The sequence below is a fragment of the Kogia breviceps genome, chromosome 12, assembly GCF_026419965.1.
Source record: "Kogia breviceps isolate mKogBre1 chromosome 12, mKogBre1 haplotype 1, whole genome shotgun sequence".
Classification (NCBI taxonomy): domain Eukaryota; kingdom Metazoa; phylum Chordata; class Mammalia; order Artiodactyla; family Physeteridae; genus Kogia; species Kogia breviceps.
The window spans coordinates 30,437,727-30,461,712 of record NC_081321.1 but is presented as its reverse complement, the minus strand read 5'-3'; the positions used below and the strand labels follow the sequence as shown (position 1 = coordinate 30,461,712).

Below are 23,986 nucleotides of genomic sequence, written 5' to 3'. Positions count from 1 at the left end.
GATTTATACTGGAAATTCTATTATGACCTAACTATGGTGGCTCATCAACTGGAATACAACACTATAATAAGAAACAGTAGAGCAGTGTCTATTGTAGCTAGTTTTTATTTCTATCTTTATCTAACTATAGAATACATACCTAAAAATATCCATTAAGGGGCACTAATTATATTACTAGTATTGTGTAAAATTCATAGTAAATGTGGACCATTGAGATGACACAAAATGGATTCACTAGAGTTTTCCAACACAAGGAGAAGTAGACAAATATTAAATATGTGCTAATTTTTGCATTGTGAGTAGTAAATGTGTTGCTTAATTAGGAATACACAAACATAGGCAGATGTAAAATAATTACATAGATACCATAAATATTTAGGTGCAAAGAGTGCAATAACTATAATGTGTACAGATGCACACTATATCTTTTTGGAGCATATTTTATTGACTTTATTATTTTTATTTCCTTTTCTGTTCAGCAATGATGAAAACAGAACAGATGATATCTGTTCTGTTTTCTTGAGTCATTACAGCAGTGAACAGCTTTTACTGAGACTTGTTACTCCATTGGCAAAATCCATTTAATATGTAGTATGAGCAGCTGTCCATCAATATCAGTATCCTTAGGAAAGAGTTTCAGAATCCCCATGTATTTTTTGCTGCCGACTTACAAGACCAATGACATATTCCAAATCTTTAGTATTAAGCTCCCTCTATGTGCCATGAGGCTTAGAAAAAGTTACGTTTGTTTTAAAAAACCCATAAACATATTTGTAAAGTCTTTTATGAAATTGGGAAAGACATGTTATTTTTAAGGATATTTAATTTAAATATGTCAAGGCTTTACCTTAAGTAGTTTTTGCTTACTCGAAAGCAACATTTAAAATGATTTGCAATTTTATGAAGTTATTGCCATTCTGTCAGCCATCAAGTTCCAAATCCAGATTTATTTTCTGTTTCTCTCTCCCTCTCTCCATTGCCCTACCCCCAACCATGTGCAAGTACAGCTTACACCAAATCTTGCCATTTTTCTGTGCACTGTTGCCGAGCATTTGCTACAACTTTAGCTTGGGCCTTAACACTTTGCTTCTTATTAACTACTGTGACCTTCTGATTGATCTGGCTTCCAGATTTTTCTTCACATCCTCAGTCCATTCTGCAAATTGATATCTGAGTAATCTTCTAAATGCACTGTTCTAATGGTGTCCCTGAATTGCTGAAACGTTGCCAGTTGCTTCTCATTAATCTAAGGCAACTTTTGTTTTTGTTGTTGCTTGGCCAAGAGGGCCCTCCACAGTCTTGATTCTTTATCTCTGTTACTGTCCTTTATTTGAGGTCTGCTCTTTTCTCATTACATTCTTGCCTGATACTCTGATTTGTTCTCTAGGACTCAAATGTTCCAACTGTCTTCTATCCATGATCTGATTCCTACCTGGTTCTCAAGGCTTACTTACTTTGGGAAAATATTCCTTTGACTATCATAGTCTACAGTATTTTTTCTTTTTCCTCTCATGAGACTTATAGCAACTTACCCTGAATAACACAGTTTTTACTTTTATGGCTTGTTAGGCATTTAAAATTTTTATTTAGGGGCTTCCCTGGTGGCGCAGTGGTTGAGAATCCGCCTGCCGATGCAGGAGACACGGGTTCGTGCCCTGGTCCGGGAAGATCCCACATGCCGCGGAGCAACTAAGCCCGTGAGCCATGGCCGCTGAGCCTGTGCGTCCGGAGCCTGTGCTCCGCAATGGGAGAGGCCACAACAGTGAGAGGCCCGCATACCGCAAAAAAAAAAAAAAAAAAAAAAAAAAAAAAAAAAATTTTATTTAGTGAAACTTAGAACAACATTTTGTTTGCTGTCATTCCTCTGCCCATCCTTCTTAGGGCTTTTCCTAGGCCAGTTCACAGTACAATTTAGGGAGATCTCCCACTTTCTCCTTTAGGACAGCTTGGATTCTTACACAAGCTATGCTAGAGAGAGTGCCTCTCCCTGAACCACCTCTGTATTTTCTTGACCCACATATTCAGATGGTGTTGGAGCCCTTATTTTATTGACATGAGAAGTTTCATTGTATTTATGATATGTAAATCCTTAGGCAGTATTTCAATCTTGAATCAGAATATCTGGGTTAGTTCTGACTCTGCTATTTACTGACTGCTTAAAACATGAAAGAAATAACCTCCTAGATGATTAGTTTCTTTGTACATGAAATTTAGTATTAGTAACAGACCTCTCATTTTGCAAGGTTATTCTGAGTCTTGAAAATAAGAATAATCTAGTGGTACATTAATAACTTTATAATGTATTATACTTAACCCATTTTTAGGCACTTAATATATGCTAATATTATCTCATGCAATAACTCATTGAAAACTCAAAATAGCTCTGTAAGGGGGCTCCTACATGTTAGAGGAAACCAGAGAGTTTAATAACTGCCACAGTCACAAATGGTCAGTGGTGGTACTGGAACAGACATCTGGAAGTGTGGCTCTGGATCCTAGTTGTAGCCATGATGTCACACTGCTTCTTTGTAAGTATCACTGTTAGTGCTGGCCATAACTGCTCTGTGCTTTCATGATTTGCCTTCTCAGCCAAAAGTTTAGAAGTTTCAGAGACATCTCAAGTGAACCCAATTGTGGATTCAAATCATGGAACTTTTTTCCATTTTCATTTTAATTTTAAAAAGAGAAAGAAAATAAACACAATGTCTAAACACTCTTAATAACAAGCCAGCTTAGTGATTAAAGGACAAAAGGCTGTGAAAACTTAGGGAACAATCACATGCTAAAATGAGTGCATTTTTGGCTTATTTTGTTTATTTTTGGAAGTTAGAGAATTCAATATTTTAGCAATGAAAACAGTGCAGATATGATGTACAAAATACATTGTGTAAAGACAGTTTGGGAACTTAAGAGCCTTAATCCTTTTATCTATTTTAGGACTTTCTGGGACAAGTGTTTTGTACATTGGGGGAGATTGTTGGTTCACAGGGAAGTCGCCTGGAAAAGTCCATAGTGTAAGTATTTTTTAATTTAGACAATGAAATGTCAATTCTTTATTTTCTGTTTTGGCGGTTTTGAACTGATGAATATGTGGTTGTAGACCTAAAGTGTATTTTAAAATCTTGAGTTTTTTTCTTCCAACAAATCATTTTGACATTTTTGTAAAGGATAATTTATATTTCAGCTGTCATATGCCATGCTACAAAATCTTCACAAAATGAAATGAGCAGATTTAAGCCAGAAAATTTGTTGTTTTCCTTTTGGTTGTACTATTAATTCTTAGATGTAGTACTTTTTGAAGAAGAGATTTTACTTCTTTGGACCAGGGACTATATGTAGTACCACCTTTTATGTTTAATAAATGCATTTTTAGTGATTTAAATTTAATATTTTTTACTAAAAAATTGGTCTAAAAAGAAGGCAGCAAGTATGAAAATGTTAATAGAAGGTGGTCACTAAGAATTATATTTTCCATATTCACCTTCAATTATGGCTCTCATGCTTAATTTTCAGATCAATTGCATGAGATGATCCTATTTTCTCTAGTTATATACAAGGCAGAAAACAAACTCTAGACATTTTCTCTAATCCTTTCCTTTCCTTGTCCTCCTTCCCCCATCCCTAATTTTGATTTTTTGGATTCACTTAACTATTTTTAAAAATCAGAAGATCTAGGAGGGTCTAAGGCTATTGCAGAGCAAATCACAATATCTAAAGATTTGGGGAGTTCTGAAGTCTCTATCTTCACCAATTTTTTAAGAATCTCAAACTTGCAAAATAATTATGTCAAAACTTTACAAATCTATTCACCTTTGACATCAAACAGTTGAAATGGTTAAAACATCATTTTCACCTTCCCTGTATAAAATGGAACTTTATACTTAGTATCTTCTTCTTAGGCTAATAAGAAGTCTATGAATTCTAACTTCTTTTATTTAACTTTGATTATCTTAGAAAATCATTGCTGAATGTCAGTTTGAAAACTTTTGCATACCAATGATTTTTTTAATATTCTTTTCACATGTAATTTGTTTTTACATTATTGTAGGATTTGGAATATTATGGTTTAACTATATTTATGCTCACTTTAATAAGTCAATGATAAGTAATCTATAAAACAAATATAGGGTGCTCGCTTCGGCAGCACATATACTAAAACAAATATAGGTATTTTTATTAAGTATACATAATTCTTATTGCATTGTGTAGTCTAGTAACTTAGGCCCATTAGCATTCTTAGATTACTAAAACACCCTTTCTTTTGTTGAAAAAATAATCAATATTATCTATACAGTGCTACCAAAAATATGCCTTTAATATTCTTTGAGAGAAAAAAGAGTTAAAATGTAGAATTTTTATTTTAGAGCAACAGAATAGAGATTTTTATAGAACTTGCACTCATTTTTAAATTGATACTTTTATTAAACAATTTTACCTGATGTTATTTTCTCCATAAAAGGAAATCATAACTCATTTCAGAAAGCTCTTAAATTCCATAGAATTTTTCCCAGTGGAAAATCAGCATTATATAAGTCTTGAAGCATGTTAAAAAGTTGATATTATATTGGCTCGGTTATGTGGTAAATAGAATGTAGTGTAAGATGTAGTACTTGTTCAGGTAATTCAACAAGTCCTACTGGACAAGACCAACAGAAGCAAATTCAGGCTACAGGGCGAAGATTCCTACAGTAATGACTGGCAGAATGTGCCAATGTAGGGAGTATTTACCAGCAGTTGAGTCATAATCATTTTACATAATCAGAAAGAGTGAAATGCTCTTTAGAGTTTTCTAAGCTTCTGCTGAGGTTAGGGTAGCACAAATGAGGCAAAACCTTGGAAACCTTTTCAGACAACATGGAGCTATTATAACTACATGCTTTATTTTATCTATAGGGTATTTTGTAATTTAGGCAAGTTTATTATGTGTTGATATTATATCTCTTACTGGAAAAGATATAAGTTATTCAATTTTTAAAAGTATATATAACTAATCTTATATTCAAAGTCTCCCTCTGACTTTATTGGACAATCTTACCAGTTAAATAAACATTAAGAAAAGGGCTTAAAGGTGCGCTTATTGTTTGAGCAGTGGAAAATTTTTTGATTTTCAAAGTAAGTTTAGCTAGGCAAGTGTTAGTACTAAATGGGTAATAAAGTGTAGAGTTTGAGTGTAGCAAAGAGATTGGCTATAAAAGAAAGAAGCAAAGAAACTAAGAATTGCAGAATGATGGCCTATTACATGAGGGAATTAAATTAGATACTTGAGATAAGGAGAACAGAGGAAAGAGTTGAGAGGGTTCTTAGGAGATTAATCAAAAATAGGACAATAAAATTGAATAGATTTAGCTCGCTAGTGGAAGGATATTTTGGATTTATTAATCAAACAATCAGGTGATTATAATGATGTTCTCTCATCTGAGCAGTTACTCGAACCCAGGTGGACACTGGATTAGATCAAACAAATACACAAATATTTTGTAGTCACCCACCCTCTTGCTTGAGAAAACATGGGCTTTTGTTAAAAACTCTAGCTACGAGGGGGGACCTTCAAGAAGGCGGAAGAGTAAGACATGGAGATCACCTTCCTCCCCACAAATACATCAGAAATACATCTACATGTGGAAGAACTCCTACAGAACACCTACTGAAAGCTGGCAGAAGACCTGAGACCTCCCAAAGTGCAAGAAACTCCCCACGTACCTGGGTAGGGGAAAAGAAAAAAAGAAAAAACAGAGACAAAAGAATAGGGACGGGACCTGCACTAGTGGGAGGGAGCTGTGAAGGAGGAAAGGTTTCCACACACTAGGAAGCCCCTTTGCAGGCGGCGACTGCAGGTGGTGGAGGGGGAAGCTTCGGAGCCATGGAGGAGAGCGCTGCAATAGGGGTGCGGAGGGCAAAGCTGAGAGATTCCCCCACAGAAGACCGGTGCTGACCAGCAATCACCAGCACAAGGGGCTTGTCTGCTCACGCACTGGGATGGGTGGGGACTGGGAGCTGAGGCTCGGGCTTCGGAGGTCAGACCCCAGGGAGAGGACTGGGGTTGGCTGTGTGAACACAGCCTGAAGGGGCTAGTGCACCACAGCTAGCAGGGGGGAGTCCAGGGAAAAGTCTGGAACTGCCGAAGAGGCAAGAGACTTTTGCTTGCCTCTTTGTTTCCTGGTGCACAAGGAGAGGGTATTAAGAGCCCTGATTAAAGGAGCTCCAGAAATGGGCGGGAACCATGGCTATCAGTGCAGACACCAGACATGGGCATGAAACTATAACGCCACTGCTGCAGCAACCAAGAAGCCTGTGTGCAAGCACAGGTCACTATCCACACCTCCCCTCCTGGGAGCCTGTGCAGCCTGCCACTGCCGGCGTCTCATGATCCAGGAACAACTTTCCCAGGAGAACACACGGTGCACCTCAGGCTGGTGCAATGTCATGCTGGCCTCTGCTGCTGCAGGCTCGCCCCACACTCCGTACCCCTCCATCCCCCTGGCCTGAGGGAGCCAGAGCCCCCAAATCAGCTGCTTCATTAACTCCGTCCTGTCTGAGCAAAGAGCATACCCCCTCAGGTGACCTACATGCAGAGGTGGGTCCAAATCCAAAGCTGAACCCCAGGAGCTGTGCAAACAAAGAAGAGAAAGGAAAATTTCTCCCAGCAGCCTCAAGAGCAGTGGATTAAATCTCCACAATCAACTTGATGTGCCCTTAATCTGGGGAATACCCGAATAGACAATGAATCATCCCAAATTGAGGAGGTGGACTTTGGGAGCAAAGATATAAATTTTTTCCCCCCTTTTCTCTTTTGTGAATGTGTATCTGTATGCTTCTGTGCATGATTTTCTCTGTATAGCTTTCCTTTTACCATTGGTTCAAGGGTTCTGTCTGTCCATCTTTTTTTTTTTTTTTTTTTTAGTATAGTTTTTAGCACTTGTTACCATTGATGGATATGTTTTCTGCTTTGGTTGCTCTCTTCTTTCTTTCTTTCTCTTTTTATTACTTAAAATTTTTTTTAATAATTATTTTTTATTTTAATAATTTTTTACTTTCTTTTATTTTATATTCTTCCTTCTTTCTTTCTTTTTTTTCTTTTCTCTGCTTTATTCTGAGCCATGTGGATGACAGGCTTTTGGTGCTACAGTCAGGCGTCTGAGCTGTGCCTCTGAGGTGGGAGAGCCAACTTCAGGACACTGGTCCACAAGAGACCTCCCAGCTCCACGTAACATCAAATGGCGAAAATCTCCCAGAGATCTCTGTCTCAACGCCAAGACTCAGCTCCCTTCAACAACCAGCTGCTACAGAGCTGGACACCATATGCCAAGCAAGTAGCAAGACAGGAACATGACCCCACCCATTAGCAGAGAGTCTGTCTAAAATCATAATGAGGCCACAGACACCCCAAAACACACCACCAGACGTGGACCTGCCCACCAGAAAGGCAAGATGCAGCCTCACCCAACAGAACACAGGCAGTAGTCCCCTCAACCAGGAAACCTACTCAAACCACTGAACCAAACTTAGCCACTGGGGACAGGCACCAAAAACAACAGGAACTACAAACCTGCAGCTTGTGAAAAGGAGACCCCAAAGACAGTAAGATAAGCAAAATGAGAAGACAGAAAAACACACAGCAGATGAAGGAGCAAGACAAAAACCCACCAGACCTAACAAATGAAGAGGAAATAGGCAGTCTACCTGAAAAGGAATTCAGAATAATGACAGTAAAGATGATCCAAAATCTTGGAAATAGAATGGAGAAAATACAAGAAACGTTTAACAAGGACCTAGAAGAACTAAAGAGCAAACAAACAGTGGTGAACAACACAATAAATGAAATTTAAAATTCTCTAGAAGAGGCAGAAAAAGATAAGTTACCTGGATGATATAACAGTGGAAATAACTACTGCAGAGCAGAATAAAGAAAAAGAGTGAAAAGAATTGAGGATGGTCTCAGTGACCTCTGGGACAGCATTAAAGGCACCAACATTCGAATTATAGGGGTCCCAGAAGAAGAAGAGAAGAAGAAAGGGACTGAGAAAATTTTTGAAGAGATTATAATTGAAAACTTCCTTAATATGGGAAAGGAAATAGTTAATCAAGTCCAGGAAGCACAGAGAGTCCCATACAGGATAAATCCAAGGAGAAACAAGCCAAGACACATTAATCAAACTATCCAAAATTAAATACAAGGAAAACATATTAAAAGCAGCAAGGGAAAAACAAAAACACACAAGCGAATCCGCATAAGGTTAACAGCTGATCTTTCAGCAGAAACTCTGCAAGCCAAAAGGGAGTGGCAGGACATATTTAAAGTGATGAAGGAGAAAAACCTTCAAACAAGATTACCCAGCAAGGATTGCTTTCACATTTGATGAAGAAATTAAAACCTTTACAGACAAGCAAACGCTAAGAGAATTCAGCACCACCAAACCAGCGTTACAACAAACGCTAAAGGAACATCTCTAGGCAGGAAACACAAGAGAAGGAAAAGACCTACAATAACAAAACCAAAACAATCAAGTAAATGGTAATAGGAACATACATATCGATAATTACTTTAAAAGTAAATGGATTGGGCTTCCCTGGTGGCACAGTGGTTGAGAGTCCGCCTGCCGATGCAGGGATACGGGTTCGTGCCCCGGTCAGGGAAGATCCCACATGCTGCGGAGTGGTTGAGCCCGTGAGCCATGGCCACTGAGCCTGTGCGCCTGGAGCCTGTGCTCCGCAACGGGAGAGGCCACAAAAGCAAGAGGCCCACATACAGGAAAAAATAAATAAATAAATGGATTAAATGCTCCAGCTAAAAACCACAGACTGCCTGAATGGATACAAAAACAAGACCCATATATATGCTGTCTACAGGAGACCCACTTCAGACCTAGGGACACATACAGACTAAAAGTGAGGGGATGGAAAAAGATATTCCATGCAAATGGAAATCCAAAGAAAGCTGGATTAGCAATTCTCATATCAGACAAAATAGATGTTAAAATAAAGACTATTGCAAGAAACAAAGAGGGACACTGCATAATGATCAAGGGATCAATCTAACAAGATATAGCAATTGTGAATATTTATGCGCCCAACATAGGAGCACCTCAATACATAAGGCAAATACTAACAGCCATAAAAGGGGACATCAACAGTAACACAATCATAATAGGGGACTTTTACACTCCACTTTCACCAATGGACAGATCATCCGAAATGAAAATAAATAAGGAAACACAAGCTTTAAATGATACATTAAAGAAGATGGACTTAATTGATATTTATAGGACATTGCACCCTATCCAGTGGCATTTTTCAGAGAATTAGAAAAAAATTTTTACAGTTTTTATGGAAACACAAAAGACCCTGAATATCCAAAGCAAGCTTGAGAAAGAAAAACAGAGCTGGAGGAATCAGGCTCCCTGATTCCTCTAGGTTGTTGGATCAGACTATACTACAAAGCTACAGTAATCGAGACAGTATGGTACTGGCACAAGAACAGAACTATAGTTCAGTGGAATAGGATAGAAAATCCAGAGATAAAACGATGCTCCTATGGTGACCTAATCTATGACAAAGGAGGCAAGACTATTCAATGGAGAAAAGACAGTCTTCAATACATAGTGCTGGGAAAACTAGACAGCTACCTGTAAACAAACGAAATTATAACACTCCCTAACACCATATACATAGTAAACTTGAAATGGATTGAAGACCTAATTGTAAGGCTGGTTACTACAAAACCCTTAGGGGAAAACATAGGCAGAACACTCTTTGCGATAAATCACAGCAAGGTCTTTTTTGATCCACATCCTAAAGTACTAAAAATAAAAACAAATATAAACAAATGGCACCAATTAAACTTAAAAGCTTTTGCATAGCAAAGGAAACCATAAACAAAACAAAAAGACACCCCTCAGAATGGGAGAATATATTTGTAAATAAAGCAACTGACAAGGGATTAATCTCCAAAATATACAAACAGTTCATGCCATTCAATATCTAAAAAAACAAACAACCCAATCAAAAAATGGGCAGAAGCGCTAAATAGACATTTCTTCCAAGAGGACATACAGATGGCCAGAAAACACATTAAAATTTGCTCAACATCACTAATTATTAGGGAAGTGCAAATCAAAACTACAATGATGTATCAACTCACACTGGTTGGAATGGCCATCATCAAAAAATCTACAAACAATAAATGCTGGAGAGTGGAGTAAAGGGTACCCTTCTAGACTGTTGGTGGGAATGTAAATTGGTAAAATTACTATGGAGAACATTATGGATGTTCCTTAAAAATACTGAAAATAGAGCTAACATGTGACCCAAGAATCCAAATCCTGGGCATGTATCCAGAGAAAACCATAATTTTCAAAGATACATGCACCCCAGTGTTCATTGCAGCACTATTTACTGTATCCAGGACATGGAAGCAACCTAAATGTCCATTGACAGAGGAATGGATAAAGAAGACTGGGTAAATATACACAATGGAATATCACTCAGCCTTAAAAAAATGAAATAATGCTACTTGCAGCAACATGGATCGACGTAGAAGTTGTTGTACTGAGTGAAGTAAGTCAGACAGAGAAGATAAATATCATATGATATTGCTTATATTTGGAATTTAAGAAAGGGTCCAATGAACTTATCTACAAAAGTGAAATAAGCTTACAGATGTAGAAAACAACCTTATGGTTACCAGAGGGTTGGGGAGAGGGATAAATTGGGAGATTGGGATTGACATAAATCCTACTATATATGAAATAGATAACTAATAAACACCTGCTCAATACTCTGTAATGGCCTATATGGGAAAAGAATCTAAAAAAGGAGTTGATATATGTACATGCATAACTGATTCACTTTGCTGTACACCTGAAACTAACACAATATTGTAAATCAGCTATATTCCAACAAATTTTTTTTAAATGATAGAGAGGTTATCATGAATTATTTAGGAGGTTTCATTGTAATCACATGAGCCCTTAAAAACAGAAGGGAAAGGCAGAATAGAAAGTGAGAAAGATGCAACATATGGGGAAGTCACAGAGGTTTAAAGCATGAGAAGGACCTAACTCACCTTTACTGGCTTGAAGATGTAGGGGACACATGGAAATCAGGAACGGAAATGAATTCTGCCAACAACCTGAAGGAGCTTGGAAGTTAATTTTCTCCCAGATCCTGTAGAAAGTAGGACCCAGGCTAGTTGACACTTTGATGTCAGCCTTATGCAACCCTAAGCACAATAACCAGCTGAGCCTGTTGGAATTTTGACTTACAGAACTGTCAGTGAATGGGTGTTGTTTTAAGCCACTGAGTTTATGGTTATTTGGTATATTAGGAATAGTTAAGTAATACAGTTGACCCTTAAATAATACAGGGAATAGGGGCACCAACCCTCTGAAGAGTTGAAAATCCACATGTAACTTTGCAGTCAGCCCTTCATTTCCAAGTTTCTGCATCCTCGGATTCAACCAATTGTGGATCATGTAGTACTGTAGTATGTATTTATTGAAAAAAATATCCTCGTAGAAGTGGACCTGCACAGTTCAAATCTGTGTTGTCCAAGGTCATGTGTACTTATTTTGGTAGCTAGAAGTGGGGTGCAGCCATAAGAAACTCCTAAAAGTGTAGGGTGGCTTTAAAATCATGGAATGGGTAGTGACTGGAGAATTTTGAAGAACATATAGGAGGAACTTAGATTGCTTTATACAATCTTGATGAGCTGAAAAACCATCCACTTACTCAAATGGCAAAATACTCTCAAATGAAGAAGGTCAGTGTACTCTAGAGAAAAGGTTGAGGATGTGATTCTGTATCTTGTGCCAAATCTTCAGAGTGATCTAAAAATCAAAATATTCAGTTGTAGGAAGGGCTCTTTGAAGATATTAAGTGTGTGGCCCCTAGGTCGCCTCAGTTATCTTTTTTTTTTCCCTTGGGGCACCAGGACCAATGATCACCAGCTGCCCAATTATCAAAAAAATATGCTTCCAAAAATCTCTTGGTGTTGATTCTGCACAAAGAACAAACGAGTTGCCCCATGTGTGTCACTCATGACAGAAGCCCTTTTTCGCCTCAGTTATCTTAGCAGAAGTCAGAATTAGAGATAGGATGCTCTAACAATGATCTGCAGAGGAGCTTCTTGTCTCATGAAGTGAATCCCCATGACATAAACAAGAGACCCACAAAGCTCTTGAGCATTTTATGCCAGCAGAAATGCTGCTAGCTTAGACTGAAAGAGAGAGTGTGAATGAACTAAAAGAAGGCTGTTGGACCACCTCTGCAATTCTACTGGCAGGAAACAGGCTGATAAAATACCCAACTACAGTCTCTTGCTACATTTCATAAAAGGAGGGAAATGATCCAGAGGTTAGAGCTGCAAATCATGGAAAAGTAATAAAGTTTGCACAGATGGATTTCAAAATTTCTTTGGACTGGTGACTCCATTTACCTTACATTTCCCCCCTTTTTGACCCAGAATGTCTATAACTATGTCTGACCCAGTGTTGTATGGCTAGGACAGATAATTTGTTTTTTTATGGATGTCCCTGATAGGAAGAACTGTGATCCATGGTAGATTACATCCTGAGCCTTAACCACACCTGATTTAGATGATGAGAATTGGAACTTTGGAGTTGATAAGATTTAGATATACTTAAATATAATACATTGGTTACCAGGCACTGAAGTAGGTGCTGAGAGTACTTAGATGAATTTATCATCTTTCTTATCTTCAAGTATGTTATAAAAGCTGAGCTATTAAGTATTCTATATATATCACATCTTCTTTATCCACATGTCTATCTACAGGACAGTTAGGTTGCTTCCATATCTTGGATTCTGTAAATAATTCTACAATTTGTGCATATATCTTTTTGAATTAGTGATTTTGTATTCTTTGGATAAAACCACAAGTGAAATTTCTGGATCATTTGGCAGTTCTATTTTTAATTTTTGAGGAACCTCCACACAGTTTGAATAGTGGCTTCACCAAATTACAATCCCAGCAACAGTGCAGGAGTGTTCCCTTTTCTCACATCCCCATCAACAATTCTTATTTGTTGTCTTTTTAATGATAGCCATTCTGACAGGTGTGAGGTGGTATCTCATTGAATTTTAGATTTGCATTTCCCTAATGATTAATGATGTTGAGCATGTTTTCATGTGCTTATTGGCCGTCTGTATGTCTTTAGAAAAATGTCTGTTCATGTCCTCCACCCATTTGTTGACCAGGCTGTTTGCTTTTATTGATGTTGAGTTGTATGACTTCTTTATATATTTTGTATATTAAGCTCTTATGAGATATATTGTGTGCTAATATTTTCTCCCATTCAGTAGACTGTCTTTGTATTTGATGACAGTTTATGTTGCTATGCAAAAGCTTTTCAGTTTCATGTAGTCCCACCTGTTCATTTTTGCTTTTGTTTCCCTTGCCTGAGGAGACAGATCCAAAACAAATATATTGTTAAGATGGATGGCAAAGATTGTACTGCCCTTGTTTTCTTCTATAAGGTTTATGGTTTCAGGTTTTAAATTTCAGTCTTTATTCCATTTGAGTGTATTTTTGTTAATGGTGTGACTAGTCCAGATTTATTCTTTTGCTGTCTAGTTTTCTCAACACCTTTATTGAAGAATCTGTATTTTCCCCATTATGTGTTCTTGCCTCCTTTGTCATAGACTAATTGAGCATATAAATATGGGTTTATTTCTGGGCTTGCTATTTAGTTCCATTGATCTGTGTTCTGTTCCATTGATCTGTTTTTGTGCCAATAATACTGTTTTATTTACTGTAGCATTGTAGTGTATTTGAAATGAGGGAGCATGATACCTCTGCTTTGTTCTTCTCAAGATTGTTTTGGCTATTTGGGATCTTTTGTTTTTCCATATAAATTTTGGCATTATTTATTATAGTTCTCTGAAAAATGCCATTGGTATTTTGATAGGGATTGCAATGAATCTGCAGATTGCCTTGGGAAGTATGGTCAGTCACTTCAGCAATATAAATTCTTCCAAACCATGAGCACAGTATACCTTTCCATTTGTTTGCATCATCTTCAATTTCTTTCCTCAGTGTCTTTTAGTTTTCAGAGTGTAAGTCTTTTACCTCCTTGGTTAGTTTTATCCCTAGGTATTTTTGTTTTTGATGCAATTGTCTGTGATTGTTTTCTTAATTTCTTTTTCTGATAGTTCTGCATATTAATTTTATATCTTGCAGTTTTACTGAATTCATTTATTATTTCTAGCATATTTCTGATGGCATCCTTAGGATTTTCTATATACAATATCATGTCATCTACAAACAGAGATAGTTTTACTTCTTCTTTTCCAGTTTGGATTAGTTTATTTGTTTCCTTATCTGGTTGCTGTGGCTAAGAACTTCCAATACTGTGTTGAATAAAAGTGGCAAAGTGAGCATCCTCGTCTTGTTCCTAATATTGAAGAAATTGCTTTTAGCTTTTACCACTAAGTATTATGTTGGCTGTGTGTTTGTCATATACGGCCTTTATTATTTTGAGTTATGTTGCCTCTATACCCACTTGTTGAGAGTTTTTATCATAAATGGATGGTTTTCTCTGGTCAGATGCTTTTTCTTTATCTATTGAGATGATCACGTGATTTTTATTCTTCAATTTGTTAATGTGGTGTGCCACATTGGTTGATTTGCAGATATTGAACCATCCTTGCATCCTTGGGGTAAATCCTGATCAAGGGGTATGATCCTTTTAATGTATTTTCGAATTAGCTTTCCTAACATTTTGTTGAGGATTTTGGTTCATCAGTGATATTGGCATGTAACTTTTTTCTGTGGTGTCTTTGTCTGGCTTTGGAATCAGGGTGATGCCAGCCTCAAAGACAGATTTTGAAGTGTGCTTTTCTGTTCAATTTTTGGAATAGATTGAGAAGGATAGGTGTTAACTTCTCCAAATGTTTGGTAGAATTCACCTGTGAAGCCATCTCATCTTAGACATTTGTTTGTTGGGAATTTATTTTTGATTACTGATTCAATTTCATTAATGGTAATCAGTCTGTCCATTTTTTCTATTTTTCCTGATTTAGTCTTGGAAGATTTTATATTTCTAGAAATCTATCTATCTCTTCTAGGTTGGTCATGTTATTGGTATACAAGTTTTTTTGGTAATATTCCCTTATGATCCTTTGTATTTCTGTGCTGTTGGTTGTAACTTGTCTTCTTTCATTTCTCAACTTATGTATTTAAGCTGTCTCTCTTTTTTTCTTGATTAGTGTGGTTAAAAGTTTATCAGTTTTATCTTTTCATAGATCCAGCCTTTAGCTTCATTGGCCTTTCCATTATTTTTCTTAATCTCTATTTCATTTATTTTTTCTCTGATCTTTATTATTTTTTTCCTTCTATGAACTCTGGGTTTTGTTTGCTCTTTGTTTTATAGTTGCTTACATGTAAAGTTAGATTGTTTATTTGAGATTTTTCTTATTTTATGAGGTAGGCTTGTATCACTGTAAACTTCCTTCTTACAACTGCTTTTACTGGGTCCCATAGATTTTGGAATGTTGTGTTCCCGTTTTTATTTATCCCCAGGTGCTTTTTGATTAACTCTTTTGTGTCTTCAGTGAACCATTGGTTGTTTAGTAGCATGATGTTTAGATTCCACGTGTTTATGTTTTTTCCAGTTTTTTTGGTAGTTGATTTCTAGTTTCATGACCTGGTGGATTTCAGTCTTCTTAAATTTGTGTTCCATCCTGGTTAATGTGCACCTAAAAATAACACATATTCTGTTACTTTGGATGTAATGATCTATATATATCTATTTAGTCAATTGGGTCTAGTGTGTCATTTAAGGATAATATTTCCTTTATTTCCTTTTTGATTTTCTATCTGGATTTTGCTTCCATTATTGTAAGTGGGGTGTTAAAGTCCCCTACCATTACTGTGTTACTTGCAGTTTTTCCCTTTATGTCTGTTAATATTTGTTTATTGTATGTAGGTGCTCCTATGTTTGGTGCATATATATTTCCAATTATTATATCTTCTTGATGGATTTATTTCTTTATCATTATGTAATATCTTTCTTTGTCTCTTGTTCCTGTTTTGTTTTAAATTCTATTTTGTCTGATATAAGTATTTAACTCCAGCTTTTTTTTTTAATGTCCATTTGCATGGAATACCTATTTTCATTCCATCACTTTCAGTCTCTATGTGTTTAGATCTTAAGTGAGTCTCTTGTAGGTAGCATATATATATATATATATATATATATATGTTTGGGTTTTTTTTTAATCCATTCAGCCACTCTGTCTTTTGATGGGAGCATTCAGTCCATTTCAATTTAATTTAATTATTTTTTTCTTCCAGTTTTATTGAGATATAATTGACATACAGCACTATCTTCAAATATGTTCTCTGCCCCTTTCTTTCTCTCTTCTCCTTCTGGGACTCCTATATTGTGAGTGTTAGTATGCTTAGTGTTGTCTCAGAGGTATCTTAAACTATCCTCATTTCTCATTTTTAAATTCTTTTTTATTTTAATCTGTTATTACCACTACTCTGTCTTCCAGTTTGCTGATCCATTCCTCTGTATCATGTTATCTACTGTTAATTACTTCTAGTGTATTTTTTATTTCAGTTACTGTTTTCTTCATCTCTGTTTGAATCTTCTTTATATTTTCTCTTTATTTAAAACTTCTAAATTCTCACTCTGTTCATCCAGTCTTCTCCCTAGTTCTTTGGACATCTTTACAATTATTACCTTGAATACTCTATAAGGTAGATTGCCTATCTCTACTTTAATAAGTTCTTCTTTGGGAGTTTTTATCTTGTTCCTTCATTTGGAAGATATTCCTGTATTCCTCTTTTTGTCTAATTTGATGGTTTTATTTTTTTGTATCTAGTAAGTTGGTTACTTTTCCCAACCTTGGGGATATGGCCTTTTATAGAAGATGTCCTTTGTGTCCCAGCATCACTCTCTCCCCTCTGGTCACCAGAGCTATATGCTTTAGGGATGCCCATTATTTGGTCTGTGTGGGTCCTTCTGGTGTAGAAGGCTGATTAGTGTGGGTGGTCTGGTAGGTGTTGGTGGTCCCTGGTCTGGTTGATTGCCAGGACCTGCCTTGTGTGGAGGCTGCCAGCCACTGGCTGGTATTGCTGGGTCACAAGACTGCAGGTTGCTGGACCCTTGAGGGTCCCTGGGCTATTGTTGACCCACTGGTGGGTGTGGCCATTTCCTGATACGGCTGCCTGTGGGGCCCGGGGTCCCTCAAGCTGGTGTTGTCCTGCTGGTGAGCGGGGCTTGATCCTGGGACAACTGGCTGATGGGTCCAAGGTGTCTCAGAGCTGGTTTTGGCCTGATGGACCTGGTTTTGGGTGGTGCTGGAGCCCAGGAGTTCCCAGGACTAGGTCCAACTCAGAGGTGTGTGGGGCCGGGTTCTCTATTCTCTCACTGCAGGTGTCTGGGGATCTCAGAGCTGGTGTTGCCTGCTGGTGAGCAAGGCTGAGGTCCACAGTGTCCCAGCCTGGTGCCCACCTGTTGGTGTGTAGGCTGTGTCCTGGTACTGGAGGTTACATGGCTCTGGTAGTCCTAGGGCTGGTTTCTTCCTGCTCCTGGTTGGGTCTGAGAGCCAAGAATCCGAGGGCTGGTGCCTGCCCACTGGTGGGTGAGGTCAGGTCCTGCAGCTAGTGCTACTCCACTGGTGGGCAGAACTGAGTCACAGGATCTTTGGCTACAGGGCCCCAGAGGGATCCAGTATTGTTATTTCAGTACACTGGTTGGTGGGGCTGGGGCACAGGGCATCCTGAGTCTGGTGCCTACTCACTGGTGGGTGAGGCTGGTCCCAGGACTAGTGCTGGCCTACTGGTGTGCAGAGTTGGCTCCCAATGTCTCTGGCTTACAGGGCCCTGGGGTTCCTAGGGCTAGGGTCAGTGCACTGATGTTTGTGGCTGGGCCTTAGACCCTCTGATGGACAGAGCCATATCCCAAGGTGGCTGTGGACTCAGAAGGGTCTTAATGCAGCCTGCCTGCTGCTGGGTGGGGCTGAGTGTCTGTCTGGGCAGTTACTTGCCCTGAGGCATCCCAGTACTGGTGCCTAAAGGCTGGTAGCCCAGCCAGGTGCCAGTACCAAGAAGCTTGAGGGAGGATTCCAAAATGGTCTTTGCCAGCACCAGTGTCTACACGGTAGAATGAGCTCCCCAAAATGGCTGTCACTAGTGTTCATATCCTCAAGTTGATTTCCAACTGCCTCCTGCCTCTCTGGGAGGCTCTGCAACATCAGCAGGTGGGTCTGACCCAGGCTTCTTTGAAATTACTCCTTCTGCCTAGGGTCCCAGAACACGTGAGATCTTATATGTGCCCCTCAAGAGTGGATTCTCTGTTTTCCCCAGCCCTCCAGCTCTCCTGAAAGCAAACCTCACTGACCTTCAAATCAAAGCATTTCGGGGACTCATCTTCCCATGCACGACCCTGGGCTCTAGAGCCCGATGTGGGGTTCACTAGCTCCTTGGGGAGAAACTCTGTGATTACAATTATCCTCCCTTTTGTGGTTTGCCAACCTGGGGCTATGGATCCTGACAATACCACATCTTTACCGTCCCACCCATTTCTCAGTGGTTCCCTCCCAACATCTCTAGTTTTAGAAGATCTCCTCTGCCAGTCTTTTGGCCATTCTCATCAATAGCCACTCGGCAAATTGTTGCAACCTTGGTGTACCCGTGGGAGGATTTGAGCTCAGCATCTTTATACTTAGCCAACTTGGCCACTCCCACATTTAAAGTAATTATTTAAGTAATTACTTTAAATAATTATTTATTTAAAATAAATAAGTTATTTACTGATAGGTATGAAACTCTTGCCATTTTGTTTATTGCTTTCTGGTTGTTTCTGTACTTTTTTTGTTCCTTCTTCTTTTGCTCATTTCCCTTCTGATCTGATGACTATGCTTAAGGTTATATTTGGGTTCATTTCTGTTTTTTGTGTATGTATTTATCATAAGCTTTCAGTTTTTAGTTACCATGAAGTTCATGTATAACTCTCTCTCTCTCCCTCTCCCTCTCTCTATATGACATTTTAGGTTGATAACCTCTTGGTTTGAACATGTCCTAATAACCCTACATATGTACTCCTTCGCACACACCCCCATGTTTAATGTTTTTCGAGTCATATTTTACATCGCTTTGTTTTGTGTATTCTTTAACTACTTCTTGTGGATATAGATGATTATACTTCTTTTGTTTTTTAACCTTCCTACTAACTTTATAAATGCTTGATCTCCTTACTAGTGTCTGTGTCCCCAGGGTGAGTTGTATTTGCCCGCTGCCTCTCTGGGAGTGTCTCCAAGATCAGCAAATGGATCTGACCTAGATTCCTTTCAAATTATTGCCTTTGTGCTGGGACTTGGACCTTGTGAGATTTTGCACCTACCCTTTAAGAGTCTCTGTTTCCTACAGCCCTCTGACTCTCCCATATTCTAGACCTGTTGGCCTTCAAAGCCAGACATTCTGGGAGCTTGTCTTCTCAGTGTACGACCCCTGGGTTGGGAGCCTTATGTAGGGGTTAGACCACTCACTCCTTGGGAAGAACCTCTGCAATTGTGATTATTTTCCCATCTGTGGGTCACATGCACAGTGGTATGTGTCTTGACTATGCTGTGTCTTTGCCCTTCATATCCGTCTTATTGTGGTTCTTTCTTTATATCTTTAGTTGTGGAAAATAATTTTTGCTAGTATCAGGTTATTCTCATAGATAGTTGCTTTGTAAATAGTTGTAATTTTGGTGTGCGCATGGGAGGAGGTGAGCCTAGGGTCTTCCTACTCTGCCATCTTGGCCACACTTCTCCATTTTCTCCCTTTTGAATCAGGGTATGTTATTGTTTTCCACTGGGTTGTATAATTGTTTATATTAAACTTTATCACATAACCCTGGATATTAATCCTTTATTAGATGTATGATTTGCAAATACATCATCCCATCCCATAGGTTGCCTTTTTCACTCTATTATGTACTATGAGTTACAAAGCTTCTTAGGTTTGATGTAATCCCATTTGTCTATTTTTGGTGTACTTTTGTGTCATGTCCAAGAAATCAGTCAAGACCAATGTCATGAAGTTTTTCCCTATGCTTTTCTATATGTTTTATAATTTTAGGCCTTTTGTTTAAGTCTTTAATCTATTTTGAGTTGATTTTTATGCATGGTGTAAAATAAAGGTCCAACTTCATTCTTTTCTATGAGGATATAAAGTTTTCCCCACACTATTTGTTGTAGAAAATGTACTTCCCTCATTGAATGTCATTGATTGGGATACTTGTTGATCACTTGACCATATACGTTAGGGTTTATTTCTCAGATTTCTGTTGTATTTCATATGCCTATTTGTCTGTTATGCCAGTACCATATTGTTTTGATTACTATAGTTTTGTAATATGTTTTGGAATCAGGAAATGTGAATCCTCTAACTTTGTTCTTTTTCAAAATTGTTTTGGCTATTTGAGGTCCCTTGAGATTTCATGAATTTTTGGATGAATTTTACAATTTATTTCTTTAAAAAATTTCCAGTGGGATTTTGATAGAGATTATGTTGAATCTGTAGATTGCTTTGGTTGTATGAAAATCTTAACAATATGTGTCTTGCAAGCCATGAAGACAGAATATATTTCTGTTTATGTGTGTCTTCATTAATTTCTTCCAGCAGTGTTTTATAGTTTTCAGTGTAAAAGTCTTTCACCTCCTTGGTAACTTTTATTCTTAATTTTTAAATTATTTTAATGCTATTGTAAATTGAATTTTTCTTAATTTGTTTTTGGGTTTGTTCATTATTAGTATATAGAAACACAACTTCTTTTTTCTTTTTTTTTAAACAACTTATTTTTATGTTGATATTTTTATTCTGCAGCTTTGCTGTAGTTGTTTATTAGTTCTAACATATTTTTTTTAATGTGTATTCTTTAGGGCTTTGTGCATATAAGATTATGTCATTTGCAAACAGAAGTAGTTTTACTTCTTCCTTTTCAATTTGGATGCCTTTTACTTCTTTTATTTTTTTCCCAAATTGCTCTGGCTAGAACTTCCATTATGGTGTTGAATAGAGGTAGCCAGGCTGGGTATCTTTCCCTTTCATGATCTTAGAAGAAAAGCTTTCAATCTTTTATCATTGAGTATGAAGTTACTTGTGTGCTTTTCATAAATGGTTATTATTATGTTGATGTAATTACCTTTTATTCCTAGTTTGCTGAGTGTTTTTATCATGAAAGGGTGTTGAATCTTGTCAAATGCTTTTTCTGCACCAATTGAGATAATCACATGGTTTTGTTTTTATTCTGTTACTGTGGTATATTAATTTATTTTAATTTCTGAGCCATCCTGGCATTCCAGGAATAAATCGCACTTGGTCATGGTGTATAATCCTATTGATATGCTGTTGAATTCAGTTTGCTTGTGTTTTGCTTAGGATTTTTGCATTAATATTCATCAGGGATATTGGTCAGTAGTTTTCTTGTGTTGTCTTTGTCTGATTTTGGTATTGGGATAATGCTGGCTTTATAGAATGAACTTGGAAATGCCCCCCTCCTTTTCAATTTATTGGAAGAGTTTTAGGAAAATTAATGTTAATTCATCTGTAAATGTTTGAGAGAATTCTTCAGTGAAGCCATTTGGTCCTAGGCCTTCTTTTGCTGATAGGTGTTTGGTTACTGATTTAGTCTCCTTACTAGTTACTGGTCTGTTCAGATTTTATATTTCTTCATGATTCAGTCTTGACAAATCATGTGTTTCTAGGAATTTATACATTTATTCTAGGCTATCCAGTTTGTTGGCTTAAAATTATTCATAGTATTCTCTTAAAATATTTTTTTATATCTGTGGCATTCGTTGTAATGGTCCTTCTTTTGTTTCTGATTTTATTTGAGTTTTCTCTTTTTTTCTTAGTCTCACGAAGGGATTTTCAATTTTGTTGATCTTTTTAAAGAGTCAATGCTTATTGAAATTTTGGTAATTTTATATTCTCTGTTTCCTTTCTTCCTGCTCCAATCTTTATTATTTATTTCCTTCTGCTAGCTTTGAGTTTACTTTGTTCTTGTGCTTCTTTTGTTTTTTTCTTTGTGTTTTTTTTAGTTCTTTGAGGTATAAAGTTAGATTGTTGATTTATAGTCTTTTTAAATTTTTTTTTACATGGATCATCATAGAATCTTTATTTTTATTTTTTTAAACATCTTTATTGGAGTATAATTGCTTTACAGTGGTGTGTTAGTTTCTGCTTTATAACAAAGTGAATCAGTTATACGTATACATATATTCCCATATCTCTTCCCTCTTGTGTCTCCCTCCTTCCACCCACCCTATCCCACCCCTCTAGGTGGTCCAAAGCACCAAGCTGATCTCCCTGTGCTATGTGGCTGCTTCCCAACTAGCTAGCTATTTTACGCTTGGTAGTGTATATATGTCCATACCACTCTCTCACTTTGTCACAGCTTAACCTTCCCCCTCCCCATATTCTCAAGTCCAGTCTCTAGTAGGTCTGTGTCTTTATTCCCGTCTTACCCCTAGGTTCTTCATGACCTTTTTTTTCCCCTTAGATTCCATATGTATGTGTTAGCATACAGTATTTGTTTTTCTCTTTCTGACTTACTTCATTCTGTATGACAGACTCTAGGTACATCCACCTCACTACAAATAACTCAATTTCGTTTCTTTTTATGGCTGAGTAATATTCCATTGTATATATGTGCCACATCTTCTTTATCCATTCATCTGATGATGGACACTTAGGTTGCTTCCATGTCCTGGCTATTGTAAATAGAGCTGCAATGAACATTGTGGTACATGACTCTTTTTGAATTATGGTTTTCTCAGGGTATATTCCCAGTAGTGAGATTGCTGGGTCATATGGGAGTTCTATTTGTAGATTTTTAAGGAACCACCATCCTGTTCTCCATAGTCACTGTATCAATTTACATTCCTACCAGCAGTGCAAGGGTGTTCCCTTTTCTCCACACCCTCTCCAGCATTTATTGTTTCTAGATTATTTGTCAATGGCCATTCTGACCAGTGTGAGATGATATCTCATTGTAATTTTGATTTGCATTTCTCTAATGATTAATGATGTTGAGAATTCTTTCATGTGTTTTTTGGTAATCTGTATATCTACTTTTGACAAATGTCTATTTAGGTCTTCTGCCCATTTTGGGATTGGGTTGTTTTTTTGTTATTGAGCTGTATGAGCTGCTTGTAAATTTTGGAGATTAATCCTTTGTCAGTTGCTTCATTTGCAAATATTTTCTCCCATTCTGAGTGTTGTCTTTTGGTCTTGTTTATGATTTCTTTTGTTGTGCAAAAGCTTTTAAGTTTCATTAGGTCCCATCTGTTTATTTTTGTGTTTATTTCCATTTCACTAGGAGGTGGGTCAAAAAGGATCTTGCTGTGATTTATGTCACAGAGTGTTCTGCCTATGTTTTCCTCTAAGAGTTTGATAGTTTCTGGACTTACCTTTAGATCTGTAATCCATTTTGAGCTTACTTTTGTGTATGGTGTTGGGGAGTGTTCTAATCTCATACTTTGACATGGACCTGTCCAGTTTTCCCAGCACCACTTATTGAAGAGGCTGTCTTTTCTCCACTGTATATTCTTGCCTCCTTTATCAAAGGTAAGGTGACCATATGTGTGTGAGTTTATCTCTGGGCTTTCTATCCTGTTCCATTGATCTGTATTTCTGATTTTATGCCAGCACCATACTGTCTTAATTACTGTAGCTTTGTTGTATAGTCTAAAGTCAGGGAGCCTGATTTCTCCAGCTCCATTTTTTGTTCTCAAGATTGCTTTCACTATTCGGTGTCTTTTGTGTTTCCATAGAAATTGTGAAATTTTTTATTCTAGTTCTGCAAAAAATGCCAGTGGTAGTTTGATAGGCATTGCATTGAATCTGTAGATTGCTTTACTTTTTTTATACATGCTTTTGCAAGTGTAAACTTCCCTGTTGGCACTGCTTTCACTGCCTCCCATATGTTTTGGTATGTTGTGTTTTCATTTTCATTTGTTTCAAGGTATT

At 37.5% G+C, this 23,986-nt stretch overlaps 1 protein-coding gene and 1 non-coding gene across 2 annotated transcripts in view; one reads left to right on the top strand and one right to left on the bottom strand.

Annotated features, from left to right (window-relative positions):
• The window catches only part of CPNE8 (copine 8), a 249,780-nt gene that overhangs the window by 97,090 nt on the left and 128,704 nt on the right, over positions 1-23,986 (top strand). Inside the window, 1 exon segment of the mRNA XM_059082256.2 lies at positions 2,938-3,014. Coding sequence (XP_058938239.1) covers positions 2,938-3,014 — 77 coding nt within the window.
• Positions 11,919-12,053, bottom strand: LOC131767525 (U11 spliceosomal RNA). Its single transcript, XR_009338733.1, has one exon. It is a non-coding gene; the product is annotated as a U11 spliceosomal RNA (small nuclear RNA).